We start from the raw sequence: 14,648 nt of genomic DNA, 5'->3' as shown, positions 1-14,648 counted from the left end.
TCTATGGTACTGAACCAAACATTTGCTGGCTCCTTAGTTTAGATGCCTTTTTCAAATAAAGATAGCAAGAGAACAAAGAAAAATTGATAATAGAAGTAAATTAGAAAGTTGCTTAAAATTGCATGCTCTATCTGAATCATGAAAGAAAAAAAATTGAGTTTAGTGTCCCTTTAATTGAGTAGGTACTAAATTGTACTTTATTCTTCGCACCTGAAAAGTTCAAATATAAGACATTTGTGGCTCTTCAGGTTCGGTGTGTTTGTGGCAGAGTGAAACCTGAAGCTATGTAGTTCTGTCCATTTTACACACGGGAGAGCAGTGCCTTTGTAAACAGGTCATTGTGTGCTTACAGCTGAGACCCAATTGTACCTATTACTATACCCAGGCAAAGTATAGCAAGGGGATGTTTTGGTGTCATGACCCAGGGTTAACCATATAACTTAATCAGCTGATCCCCAACTGATAATCACAACAGTACTGCTTCATCTAATGTAATTTGCCATTTATAAAGGGACAGTCTATTCCAGATTCTTTTTATTTAAAATGTAATCCCTTTCTTACCCATTTCTCAGTTTTGCATAACCAACATGGTTATATTAATATACTTTTTACCTCTGGTATTACCTTGCATCTGCAGACTGCCCCCTTATTTCAGTTCTTTTGACAGCCTTGCATTTTAGCCTGTCAGTGCTGACTCCTAGTTAACTCCATGGCGTGAGCACAATGTTATCTATATGAAACACGTGAACAGACGCTCTCTAGTTGTGAAAAACTGTCAAATACACTGAGATAAGGGCTTAGAAATTGGCATATGAGCCTACCTAGGTTTCGCTACAACTAAGAATACCAAGACAACAAAGCAAATTGGACGATAAAGTGAATTGGAAAGTTGTTTAAAATGACATGCCCTATCTGAATCATGAAAGTTTAATTTTGACTAGGCCAAACGTAACCAAACTCATCAGAGAAATAACAGCTACATTTTAACTTGTGTGAAAAATGTCACCAGTTGTATTTTATTGGCACAGAAATTAGCAGGTGTACCACCAATGTGTGCATGCTTCTTGTTGCACAGATTAAACACACAACATTTTTATGCAATTTAAGTTTAAACCTCTTTTCTGGTAAAATTATTTTCTATATAGTTCTATGTTTCTTTTAAAATAAAAAAATAATTTTTCACCTCCTTTTTTGTGTGTGTGTGAAAAGCCTTAAGACTGTCCGACACGTCATTCCATTGCACATGCTTTCCTTTAAAATTACATATGAATTACTCAAATTTTAATTTTTGTCCTCTGTTAAGTGCAATTTACGATGCCGATACCTACTGGCTTTTTCCTTGGCCGCGTTGGCACAAGCATTGTGCTTATTATGTTGTAAGTGATTCCAGTACTTGATTAATTCACCAGGTTGGAACTGATGGGAGGTAATCAAGTGACTATATTTACAGCTAGAATAGGAAACTCTCCAGTGATTGAAGACAAACTCATTGGGTGGTGGCACAGGGTCAATACGTAACTTTGCAAGACAAATCCCAACATATACATCCTCAAGGTGCAACCTTCTAATACTTAGAGAGACTTTAAATATTTTCTCTGCCAGGTCACCAGAGAAGACATAACCAGTCCCAGAACAAAACACAGGATATCTCTCACTTGGATACAAATCTGGCGGCATGTACCACTTACTGTCTTTATTCCTATTGGGTGCATAACCTCTCATTAAATACCCTGTAAAATAGTTGGTTCTTGGTGGTTGATCTGGTTTCAGTAGTTTGTTTATTAAATATTCAGTGTTGACAAACATATCACTGTCTGTCTTCATGACGTATGGGACATGTGGGCAATATGTTGCAACCCAGTTCATGCCCATAAGTGTTTTAATGGTCAAATTATAGTAGGTGTCTAAATATTCCTGTTGGATGATGTCATGGTGTTGCCGGCTTTCATCTAGAATTGCCTGTTGAATTAATCCATTTAGCTTGGCGTGTAAACCCAACAAGAAAAGTCTGATAATTTGAATTCCTGGTGCAAGGCTCTCATTTCCCCACGTTTGCCTTATAGCCTGTCGAGCTTCAATTTGTCGTGGTTCTGCAGCTATGAGCAAAATTAAGAAAGGCCTTTTCTCCTGGCATTTCTCTGGTTCATTAATTACATACTTGTAGTGGTACATGTTTTGGTGTCCAAACTCTTTTTCACTGTAAATACTTCCATTGGTGCTTAGGGTATTTTCTAAGCCAGTTACCCCTTGCTGTAACAACTCCGTGTTGCTTGAGTTGGATGCAGTATGAGGCTTCAGTGTTTGTGGGGCAGAATCTTTCCAGATGTTTCTCAGTGAGCTGTTCGTTTCACTCTTTGTTGACCTAAAACCTTTTATGGTGTGAGTAACTGGATTTTCTTTCAGCCCAATTCTTCCAGTGAGTGAGTTGTGGTGGTTAAAAAACATAAACATTGCAAAGAGAAACACAAGCGATAAAAGCCCTGTCAGGTGGGTGCGAAACAGGGATCTCTTGCTGTTCCAGGTCATTTTGGAGAGGTAGCAATGACGTCTCCTCCACTGAAGCATACTGTTCCAATCCAGATACAGTGCACGGACTCTGCACAGATTTTTGGTTTGCTCAATCCGCCCACTTAATTGGCAAATGCTATTCTTTGGTGAGCGCCTTCATGGTTACTATTGTACATTGTACGATTCCTTGAAGGAAGAGCTGTAAAGAAAAGAACACAATAATTACTCTAACCCAAAGAAAAACTTGCATTCAATAAATCATATGGTTTACTGAGCTTTCCCAATATGCTTAAAGTGTTTCCTGGATACATTGAACTTATATATTTTCTCTTCACTGATAATCCTGCTCTACAAGCTAAATGACAAGCTGTCCAGGGAGTTAGGGACTTGCTGAAGGTCAAATCTGTTTATCCTGAGACGAGCATTAATGCTTCATTTTACAATTAAGTGAATTAACGCAGAACTAATTTGATGTGGATTAGGTAATATGCTGTGCAGTTTAGCTGATGATTGTTTTGGGAGAAAAAAATGCCATATAGTGAAAGAAGACTCCTTTTGAAGGGCTGATTGGAGCGGCATTTGTTAGTCACAGTACAGTGCATAGCATGTTTCTACTGGCGGCCGCTGCTTGAAAAGTCAATGAGAAGATGCAATTGTCAAAACTGATTTTCAGGGTTCAGTAAGTTCCCTGTTAAGTCCGCTTGCAATTACACTTTTTGTATTTAAAGGAGTTTAATTCTCCATGACAAACAAATGCCTGTAGCAACGTTCATTTAAAAGATCAGCGTTGTACATTGATCTCCTTATTTTATTTATTTATTTTTTTAAACTGCAACTAGCTGTGTGTTTGAAAGCCTGATCAAAACCGTTCATGTGGGCAAGCTGTGATACCTTGATGGCTACTGATCAACAGCCTCTAGGGGCACTAAATATTAAGCTTGGAGTTATCTGCCGATCCTTGAGTTTATTACAGCACTCAGTGCATTGCTCATTTTAGTGAGCTCCCTGTTAACTACTCACTTTAATTAACCATATAATCCACAAGAGCCCTGTGGTTAAATCTTGTCCCCATGCATAGCAAATATTTATTTTTAGGAGGTGGTGAGTTAACCTAATGGCAGCGAGGGGCAGATGGTTGTCATATCTCTAGTCTCTATGGGACTTGCAGTAAACCCCCATTATATTCATGTAATAAAGCATTCCATGTAGAATTGTCACATTCCATTAGTACATTACTCCAAGGGGTGCATTTTATGCAAAGCTTATTGGTGCATATTGGATTAACACACCAGAGGCACACGGTTTAATTGCATGTGTAGAACATTAACACACTTATTAAAGTGTTTCCATTAACTCTTTGTCTGCCAAGGGGATGCAGCACATTGTGTAGCAGCAAGGGGTTAAAGATCTGCAGAATATCGGTTTTATTTTGCTCTGAATTTGATCAGACTATTTTTTATATATTTATATGCAGTTAACACAAACTGCGTGGCTAACGTTGTTTATGATGAATCCTGAATAATTTAATGTATTGTAATTTTTACTAAGCACCCAATAAACAACCCTTTTTTCTCTCTACTGCTACTGATATATATTGCAAACAATGAATGCAGTTAAAACCACATCCTTTTGCATGTACCAAACCATCATATTAATTCATACATTTTATTTTACTAGTATTGAACTTGCTTGGCACTGAGTTTTAGTATTTTACGTGGCATAGATATCGGTAGCAGATTTGAAGAGGGGTAACCGTTCTATTTATATAGCTAAGAGAATGCTCATAAAGGGGGATGGTTTTTATCTTGCTCTTTTTTTTTCATAGGGAGGGTTAAAATTCAGTTATCAAAAGCATATGTGTGTGTTTTAATGACCTATTTAATTGTGATTTCTAGTTAATTTGCATGAGAATGTTAGTATTCAGAGCCGCGTGCAGGCCCGGAATAACAGCATGCATAATTTACAGAGGAACTGCTTCTTTTCTGGCCTTCGATGCATTTAAAAATATTTGTATTATTTATTTTATTTTTCCCCCTCTTGTGATTGTCTCATGAAATTTTCTAAACTCTGTTCCTTTTATCTCTGCACTGACCTGTTTAATCTGTGCTCAATATACTCTCAGCCTCTGGGATACGTTGTTTTTTTGTACTGTGAAACAATTTTTATTACAAGGTAGCATTGCTGAAGGCAAAGTAAGTACGATTCATATTGAGCGTACTTGCATGATGCATTGTGCTTTAACGTTACTTAAAAAATCCTCTTCCGTTTTTTTTTTTTAAGTAAAATCATTCTACAGCCTTGTTTTTAATTAATTTCATTTTGCCTCACACTGATGGGCAGACTGCTGTTCGGAGCAAATTAAGCCGTTTTTTAATTTCCCTCACTGCAGAATGCAAGCTGTAGATTTGAACCGGTTTTAATCATTCACTGATCTCGACATCTGGGTAGTTTTAAGGGGGCAAGGAGATTACTTGAGATAAGGATTAAATATGACCTGATTTGTAACTGAATGCATTTATCTCCTCTCATATTTCAGATTGACCCTTTAGCTCATCCCTTCACTCGCATAGTTTATGGATTAATATATTTCGTGGCTTACTGAAAACTAATTCAGTTTCTGATTTTAATGAATACATTTGCATTTTTGTTAATGGCACACATTGTTTAATGCATGCCATCCTTGCTTAGCAACCAAATTCTTTTTTCTTATTTTTTGAGAGAACATGAAGTATCTTGCAGTGCACAATTTAATCATGTTTAATACACAATATTGTGACATACCTTTTTTCTACTGGGTACATTCATGGTGGTAAGAATACACCTTTCGAGAATACTTCTGGCACGTCATCACTTGGCCCAAAAATTGCTATTGAACATGCGCACTGTCTTCAAAAAAATCTCCCCTCAGCGTTTGCTTCTGCCTACTGTCCATCCACACAAAGCTCGCCCTATTGCCAGTTCCATTCATGTGCGTGTTTGTATAGAACTATGTCTCCCAAAAAGGACCGGCAGACCAGTTCTCTGCATACCCGGATTGTCTCCAGGCACCGCGTCCTGCATTGAATGCGTCCTTAATGCTTGTATCCACTAATGCAGTGCTCAACCGTCTGTATCCATGCCGTGTTGGAGATCCTCAACAGTGTTTGAAGAAAGAACCGTTAGAACATAGTAGTCCAGTTGAATTACATAGTAAAGAGGATTTACCCCCCTCCTTGTTGCTAGGCAGCTTGAGAGAAAGACGGAGCTTTGCAGGGGGAGGGTTGTGGTTCAGAGAATAGTCTGTCTTCCCGGCTTCTGCCGCCACCTCTGTGAAAGGCAGTGGTTTAACTGTGGGCTTTGACAGATGCTGTCTTCTGACAGAGCAGAATTTAACGTCACAGCCAGGCTAAGTCTCACGTGACAGATTTGCATCCGTTGCTCAGGAGTTTGCAAGCTTGCTGTGTGCGCTCTGCTTTTGCACGTTTCTACGACACTCTTATAAATTGTACATTTAAAATAAAATTCTTATTTGTACATTTGTAGTTACGTTTAACACAGAGTGTAGTCCCTGCAGCTGTAGGGCTTGTGTAAGAAAATGATCAGTTTCCTTCTGACTGTTAATAAAACATTTTATGCCTGTTGTGCAGTTCTACAGTAAACTAGTGTATCTATGCAGCATCTTGCAGAGTTAAAGGGACGTCGTATTAACTTTTTATGGTTGAGATAGAACCATAAAAAAAAATCCAATATACTTTTGTTAAATTTACTTTGTTCCCTTTTTGTATTTGTTGAAAAGCATTACTAGGTAGTCTTGGGATCATGTCCATTGCTTGAGTAAGGTATGATTGCAGTGTTTGCAACAATGTTTGTGAGGATGTTGTACATAACCTGCAAATGCTTTTTAACAAACGATACTAAAGAAACAATGTAAATTTGATAATAGAATTTTTTTGCATACTGTATCTAAATTAAGTTGTTTGTTTAACTTGGCTTTCATATTCATTTTGAAATGTTTCACACTGATACAGGTTATAAAATGTACAGATCACGGGTGTTTAGGTGCTTAAAGGGACACTGAACCCAAATTTTTCTTTCGTGATTCAGATAGAGCATGACATTTTAAGCACATTTCTAATTTACTCCTATTATGAAATGTTCTTCATTCTCTTGGTATCTTTATTTGAAATGCAAGAATGTAAGTTTAGATGCCGGCCCATTTTTGGTGAACAACCTGGGTTGTCCTTCTGATGGGTGGATAAATTAATCCACCAATAAAAAAAGTGCTGTCCAGAGTCCTAAACCAAAAAAAAAGCTTAGATGACTTTTTCAAATAAAGATAGCAAGAGAACGAAGAAAAATTAATAGGAGTAAATTAGAAAGTTGCTTAAAATTGCTGCTCTATCTGAATCACAAAATAAAAAATTTGGTTTCTGTGTCCCTTTAAGTTTTTCGAATACTCTTTAATAGTGTGTTGTAACAGACGCTACCAGAGTAAGCCCTTTTTCTTTAAAACCTTTAGGTTGGCATTAGTTCAACATGCTGGAACAGGGCGATTTCAGTGGGTGTCTTGTAATTAGTTTGATTTATACACCAGTTTGAAAATTCTTTCTAAAATAAAAGGTTTAAGATAATTTATATTCTATGTTGCAAGCATGTTTGCTATTAAAATGTGGGGGGAACTAAGTATTCCTGTTTTATTTCTAGACTTTTTTTTTTTTTGTGTGTTAAATTTAAAGGGACACTGAACCCAAATTTTTTCTTTTGTGATTCAGATAGAGCTTGCAATTTTAAGTAACTTTCTAATTTACTCCTATTATTTTTTTCTTCGTTCTCTTGCTATCTTTATTTGAAAAAGGCATCTAAGCTGCTTTTGGGTTCAGAACTCTGGACAGCATTTTATTGGTGGATGAATTTATCCACCAATAAGCATGGATAACCCAGGTTGTTCACCAAAAATGAGCCGGCATCTAAACTTGCATTCTTGCATTTCAAATAAAGATACCGAGAGAATTAAGAAAATTTGATAATAGGAGTAAATTAGAAAGTTGTTTAAAATTTCATGCTCTTTCTGAATCACGAAAGAAAAAAATTGGGTTCAGTGTCCTTTTAAAATCTGTTATTCAAGGTTAATAGAAATGTAATCTAATAATGGAACATAGAGAGAAAGCAATTTTAAACTGTGCATGTATCAATCTGTGTGTGACTGTAGGTGTGTGTATATATAAATTAAATTAAAAATCCAACATTTCCATTTTTAAAAAAAAATGAGGTATTGGATCCGCCAATACCAAGAAAAAAATAAACTCGGGTAAAAATCTATATTAATGTGACAGATATTGTTTAACCAGAAATTAATATTTTTCCAGAATCTCCTCATTTTTGCAACAAACTGTACAATATTGGCGCTAGTAAATTTGCATTTAGAACAGCACGGGAGTACTAAACACGTTCTCCATTTAGATCTTCTATATGGGGTTATATATTTCACCCGCAATAACTTCGCATATTCTCTGGAGAAAGCAGAGTAACTTTCTCTTGTAAGATGTATCGAGTCCACGGATTCATCCATACTTGTGGGATATTCTCCTTCCCTACAGGAAGTGGCAAAGAGAGCACCCACAGCAGAGCTTTCTATATAGCTCCTCCTTTAGCTCCACCCCCAGTCATTCTCTTTGCCTACTAAGTAACTAGGAAGGGTAAAGTGAGTGTGGTGACAAAAATGTTAGTTTTTAATTTTTCAAGCAAAAGTTTTTTATTTTAAATGGTACCGGTGTGTACTATTTACTCTCTTGCAGAAAAGGGATGAAGATTTCTGCAAGGAGGATGATGATCTTAGCACTTTGTAACTAAGATCCACTGCTGTTTTCACAAGGGCTGAAGAGTACAGGAAAACTTCAGTTGGGGGTTTGCAGGCTAAACTGCATTGAGGTATGTTCAGTCTATTTTTTTTCTAGACAGACTGATAATTCTAGAAAAGGCTGGCAATATCCCCATGAGGGAAGGGTAAGCTGTATTCAGATACTTAGTAGGAATCCCAGCTTGCATAAAGGGCTTATTTGTTACTGGTGACACTGATAGGAAAAAACGTTTGTTTTTATGGCAAATATAAAAATTTTTGAGGGACTTTAAGGGGTCTTTGTGGCTTGTTTAAGGGTTATTAACCCACATGGCTAGTTTGAGAAACACTGTTGTGTTTCTTTTAGGCCCCATAACATCGAGTGAGGTGGGAGGGGCCTATTTTCGCCTCAGTTGCGCAGTTTCTTTTCCTCAGACATCTAGCTGCTTCTCCAGAGGTTCCTGCTGTGTTTAAAGGGCTTTAAAGAAGGTTTTTTTCCCCACAAATTGTTCCTAAAGGGCAGGTAGGTGCCACATCAGAGCTGTGGCAAGGTGCTGAATGTTTTTTACCGGTTTTTGACGTTTTGTCAATCCTGGTTTTTACATTAAGGGGTTAATTGTTTATTTGCATAGCTGTGCAAAGTTACTAAAGCTTTATGATGCTACTGTAAACATTTCGTTGAGTTTACTGCTTTTTTACACTGTTTTGCAGAGTTTGTGCAGCTTTTTTTCTCTTAAAGGCACAGTACCGTATTTTTGTAAGTGTTATTTGCTTTGATTAAAGTGTTCCTCATGCTTGCTTATTGCATTACTAGCCTGTTTAACATGTCTGACATCAAGGAAAATCCTTGTTCAATGTGTTTAGAAGCCATTGTGGAACCCCCCTCTTAGAATGTATCCCACTTGCACTGATATGTCTATAAATTATAAAGAGCATATTTTAGCACTTAAAAATATTGCAATAGATGATTCTCAGACAGAAGAGAATGAGGGTTTGCCATCTAGCTCTCACCAAGTGTCACAACCAGTAACGCCCGCACAAGTGACGCCAAGTACCTCTAGTGCGTCAAATTCATTTACTTTGCAAGACATGGCCACAGTTATGAACACAACCCTCACAGAGGTTTTATCTAAACTGCCTGGTTTACAAGGAAAGCGTGACAGCTCTGGGTTAAGAACAAATGCTGAGCCGTCTGACGCTTTGGTAGCTGTATCCGATATACCCTCACAATGTTCTGAAGTAGGGGTAAGGGATTTGTTATCTGAGGGAGAAATTTCTGATCCAGGAAAGACGCTCCCTCAGACAGATTCTGATATGACAGCCTTTAAATTTAAGCTTGAACACCTCCGCTTATTGCTCAGGGAGGTATTAGCGACTCTAGATGATTGTGACCCTATAGTGGTCCCAGAGAAATTGTGTAAAATGGACAAATACTTAGAGGTTCCTGTTTACACTGATGTTTTTCCAGTCCCTAAGAGGATTGTGAATATTGTTACTAAGGAGTGGGATAGACCAGGTATTCCGTTCGCTCCCCCTACTATTTTTAAGAAAATGTTTCCCATATCTGACACCATGCGGGACTCGTGGCAGACGGTCCCTAAGGTGGAGGGAGCTATTTCTCCAACATTGGTGTGTCCGGTCCACGGCGTCATCCTTACTTGTGGGAATATCTCTTCCCCAACAGGAAATGGCAAAGAGTCCCAGCAAAAGCTGTCCATATAGTCCCTCCTAGGCTCCGCCCACCCCAGTCATTCTCTTTGCCGTTGCACAGGCAACATCTCCACGGAGATGGTTAAGAGTATGTGGTGTTTAGTTGTAGTTTTTTATTCTACTATCAAGAGTTTGTTATTTTAAAATAGTGCTGGTATGTACTATTTACTCTGAAACAGAAAAAGATGAAGAGTTCTGTTTGTGAGAGGAAGATGATTTTAGCAGCAGTAACTAAAATAGTTTGCTGTTTCCACATAGGACTGTTGAGATGAAGTAACTTCAGTTGGGGGAAACAGTTAGCAGACTTTTCTGCTTAAGGTATGACTAGCCATATTTCTAACAAGACTGTGTAATGCTGGAAGGCTGTCATTTCCCCTCATGGGGACCGGTAAGCCATTTTCTTAGTCTCAAACAGAATAAAGGGCTTAATATGGACTGTAAAACTGGTAGACAATTATATGGGCAAAATCGATTGCTTTATTTGAGCATTTTATACATGTTTATGCTTGAAATTCACACTTATAAGCTTGGAACGTTTTTTAACGTCAGGCACTAAGTTAGACACCTTTTCAGTCAGGAAGGGCCTTCCCAGTTGTAGGCTGAGCCTCATTTTCGCGCCATTACTGCGCAGTTACTTGTTGAGAGCAAGACATGCAGATGCATGTGTGTGGATCTGAAAGTAGTTGGAAAGGTTCCTAGAAGGCTTCATTTGGTATCGTATTCCCCCCTGGGTTTGGTAAAGTCGCAGCAAAGGCTGTAGCTGGGACTGTAGAGGGGTTAAAACTGCAACCGGCTCCGGTTTCTTTATTTCTCTTGTTAAGTGTAGTCAGTCCACGGGTCCTCCATTACTTATGGGATTATATCTCTTCCCCAACAGGAAGTTGCAAGAGGATCACCCAAGCAGAGCTGCTATATAGCTCCTCCCCTCACATGTCATTCCCAGTCATTCTCTTGCTACCTAACTAAAGATAGGTTGTTGTGAGAGGTCTGTGGTGTTTTTAAACTTAGTTTATTTCTTCAATCAAAAGTTTATTTTAAATGGCACCGGAGTGTGCTGTTTGTTCTCAGGCAGCATTAGAAGAAGAATCTTCCTGCGTTTTCTATGATCTTAGCAGACGTAACTAAGATCCACTGGCTGTTCTCGCACATTCTGAGGAGTGAGGTAACTTCAGAAAAAGGGAATAGCATGCAGGGCCCCCCTGCAAACGAGGTATGTGCAGTAAATTATTTTTCTAAGCAATGGAATTGACTGAGAAAATACTGCTGATACCAATGTAATGTAAGTTCAGTCTTAAATGCAGTGGTAGCGACTGGTATTAGGCTGATGAGTGTGTGTACACTGAAGTATTTTTCTAGGGAATGGAATTTGACTCAGAAAATACTGTTAATACTGAAGTAATGTATGAGCCTTAACTGCAGTAAAAGCGACTGGTAGCAGGCTTATTAATAACACTTCATAACTTTTAAAAGGTTTACTGGCATGTTAATCGTTTTTTGTGAGGTACTTGGTGATAAAACTTATTGGGGCATGATTTTTACCACATGGCTAACTTTTGTTTCTGCATAGAAACAGTTAACTGAGCTTCCCCACTGTTGTAATATGAGTGGGAGGGGCCTATTTTAGCGCTTTTTTGCGCAGTAAAAATTCAGTCACAATCTTCTTACTTTATCCTCCATGATCCAGGACGTCTCTAGAGAGCTCAGGGGTCTTCAAAATTCATTTTGAGGGAGGTTATCAGTCACAGCAGACCTGTGACAGTGTGTTTGACTGTGATAAAAACGTTAATTATTAAATTGTTATCCGTTTTCTGGGTATTAAGGGGTTAATCATCCATTTGCTGGTGGGTGCAATCCTTTGCTAACTAAATACATTTACTGTGAAAATTTGGTTGCTATAACTAATTTGGTTCATTATTTCAACTGTGACAGCTTTTTTTTGCTTCTTAAAGGCACAGTAGCGTTTTTTATATTGCTTGTAAATTTATTTGAAAAGTATTTTCCAAGCTTGCTAGTCTCATTGCTAGTCTCATTGCTAGTCTGTTTAAACATGTCTGACACAGATGAATCTGTTTGTTCACTATGTATGAAGGCCAATGTTGAACCCAACAGAAATAGGTGTACCAATTGTATTGATATTACTTTAAATAAAAGTCCGTCTTTACATGTAAAGAAATTATCACCAGACAACGAGGGGGAAGTTATGCCGACTAACTCTCCTCACGTGTCAGTACCTTCGCCTCCCGCTCAGGAGGTGCGTGATTTTGTGGCGCCAAGTACATCAGGGAGGCCCTTACAAATCACTTTGCAAGACATGGCTACTGTTATGACAGAAGTATTATCTAAATTGCCAGAATTAAGAGGCAAGCGTGATAGCTCTGGGTTAAGGACAGAGCGCGCTGATGATGAGAGCCATGTCCGATACTGCGTCACAATTTGCAGAACATGAAGACGGAGAGCTTCATTCTGTGGGTGACAGATCTGATCCAGGGAGACTGGATTCAGAGATTTCTAATTTTAAATTTAAGCTTGAGAACCTCCGCATATTGCTAGGGGAGGTATTAGCGGCTCTGAATGATTGTAACACGGTTGCAATTCCAGAAAAATGATGTAGGTTGGATAGATACTATGCGGTACCGGTGTGTACTGACGTGTTTCCTATACCTAAAAGGCTTACAGATATTATTAGCAAGGAGTGGGATAGACCCGGTGTGCCTTTTTCCCCTCCTCCCATATTTAGGAAAATGTTTCCTATAGACGCCACCACACGAGACTTATGGCAGACGGTCCCTAAGGTGGAGGGAGCAGTTTCTACTTTAGCTAAGCGTACCACTATCCCGGTGGAGGATAGTTGTGCCTTTTCAGATCCAATGGATAAAAAATTAGGTTACCTTAAGAAAATGTTTGTTCAACAAGGTTTTATCTTACAGCCCCTTGCATGCATTGCGCCTGTCACTGCTGCGGCGGCATTCTGGTTTGAGTCTCTGGAAGAGGCCATTCGCACAGCTCCATTGGATGAAATTATGAACAAGCTTAAAGCACTTAAGCTAGCTAATGCATTTGTTTCTGATGCCGTCGTACATTTAACCAAACTTACGGCTAAGAACTCCGGATTCGCCATCCAAGCGCGCAGAGCGCTATGGCTTAAATCCTGGTCAGCTGACGTGACTTCTAAATCTAAATTGCTTAATATTCCTTTCAAAGGGCAGACCTTATTCGGGCCCGGCTTGAAAGAAATTATCGCTGACATTACGGGAGGTAAGGGCCATGCTCTGCCTCAGGACAGAGCCAAATCAACTGCTAAACAGTCTAATTTTCGTGCCTTTCGTAACCTCAAGGCAGGAGCAGCATCAACTTCCTCCGCTCCAAAACAGGAAGGAGCTGTTGCTCGTTACAGACAGGGCTGGAAAACTAACCAGTCCTGGAACAAGGGCAAGCAGGCCAGAAAACCTGCTGCTGCCCCTAAGACAGCATGAAGAGAGGGCCCCCTATCCGGGAACGGATCTAGTGGGGGGCAGACTTTCTCTCTTCGCCCAGGCTTGGTCAAGAGATGTCCAGGATCCCTGGGCGTTGGAGATCATATCTCAGGGATATCTTCTGGACTTCAAAGCTTCTCCTCCACAAGGGAGATTTCATCTTTCAAGGTTATCAGCAAACCAGATAAAGAAAGAGGCATTTCTACGCTGTGTACAAGACCTCTTACTAATGGGGGTGATCCACCCAGTTCCGCGGACGGAACACGGACAAGGATTCTATTCAAATCTGTTTGTGGTTCCCAAGAAAGAGGGAACCTTCAGACCAATCTTGGACTTAAAAATCCTAAACAAATTCCTAAGAGTTCCATCATTCAAAATGGAAACTATTCGAACCATCCTACCCATGATCCAAGAGGGTCAGTACATGACCACAGTGGACTTAAAGGATGCCTACCTTCACATACCGATTCACAAGGATCATTATCGGTACCTAAGATTTGCCTTCCTAGACAGGCATTACCAGTTTGTAGCTCTTCCCTTCGGGTTAGCTACGGCTCCAAGAATCTTTACAAAGGTTCTGGGCTCACTTCTGGCGGTACTAAGACCGCGAGGCATAGCGGTGGTTCCGTACCTAGACGACATTCTGATACAAGCTTCAAGTTTTCAAACTGCCAAGTCTCATACAGAGATAGTTCTGGCATTTCTGAGGTCGCATGGGTGGAAGGTGAACGTGGAAAAGAGTTCTCTATTACCACTCACAAGGGTTCCCTTCCTAGGGACTCTTATAGATTCTGTAGAGATGAAAATTTACCTGACGTAGGCCAGGTTATCAAAACTTCTAAATGCTTGCCGTGCCCTTCATTCCATTCCACACCCGCCAGTAGCTCAGTGCATGGAAGTAATCGGCTTAATGGTAGCGGCAATGGACATAGTACCATTTGCGCGCCTGCATCTCAGACCGCTGCAATTGTGCATGCTAAGTCAGTGGAATGGGGATTACTCAGATTTGTCCCCTCTACTAAATCTGGATCAAGAGACCAGAGATTCTCTTTTATGGTGGCTTTTTCGGCCCCACCTGTCCAAGGGGATGACCTTTCGCAGGCCAGATTGGACGATTGTAACAACAGATGCCAGCCTTCTAG

At 39.4% G+C, this 14,648-nt stretch overlaps 2 protein-coding genes across 2 annotated transcripts in view; one reads left to right on the top strand and one right to left on the bottom strand.

Moving 5' to 3' along the window:
- CDC73 (cell division cycle 73) overlaps window positions 1–14,648 on the top strand; it is a 140,550-nt gene that overhangs the window by 89,538 nt on the left and 36,364 nt on the right. The window lies entirely within an intron of this gene.
- On the bottom strand, window positions 878–5,806 carry LOC128641253 (beta-1,3-galactosyltransferase 2). Its single transcript, XM_053693841.1, has 2 exons — window positions 5,290–5,806; window positions 878–2,707 (listed from the first exon to the last, which is right to left on the bottom strand). Exon 2 carries the CDS (start codon window positions 2,563–2,565, stop codon window positions 1,282–1,284), a length of 1,284 nt encoding a protein of 427 aa, XP_053549816.1. The 5' UTR covers window positions 2,566–2,707; window positions 5,290–5,806; the 3' UTR covers window positions 878–1,281.

This window comes from Bombina bombina, chromosome 10, assembly GCF_027579735.1.
Source record: "Bombina bombina isolate aBomBom1 chromosome 10, aBomBom1.pri, whole genome shotgun sequence".
In the NCBI taxonomy this organism is placed as follows: domain Eukaryota; kingdom Metazoa; phylum Chordata; class Amphibia; order Anura; family Bombinatoridae; genus Bombina; species Bombina bombina.
The sequence above is the reverse complement of the archived record's forward strand: the minus strand, read 5'-3'. Positions and strand labels throughout refer to the sequence as shown.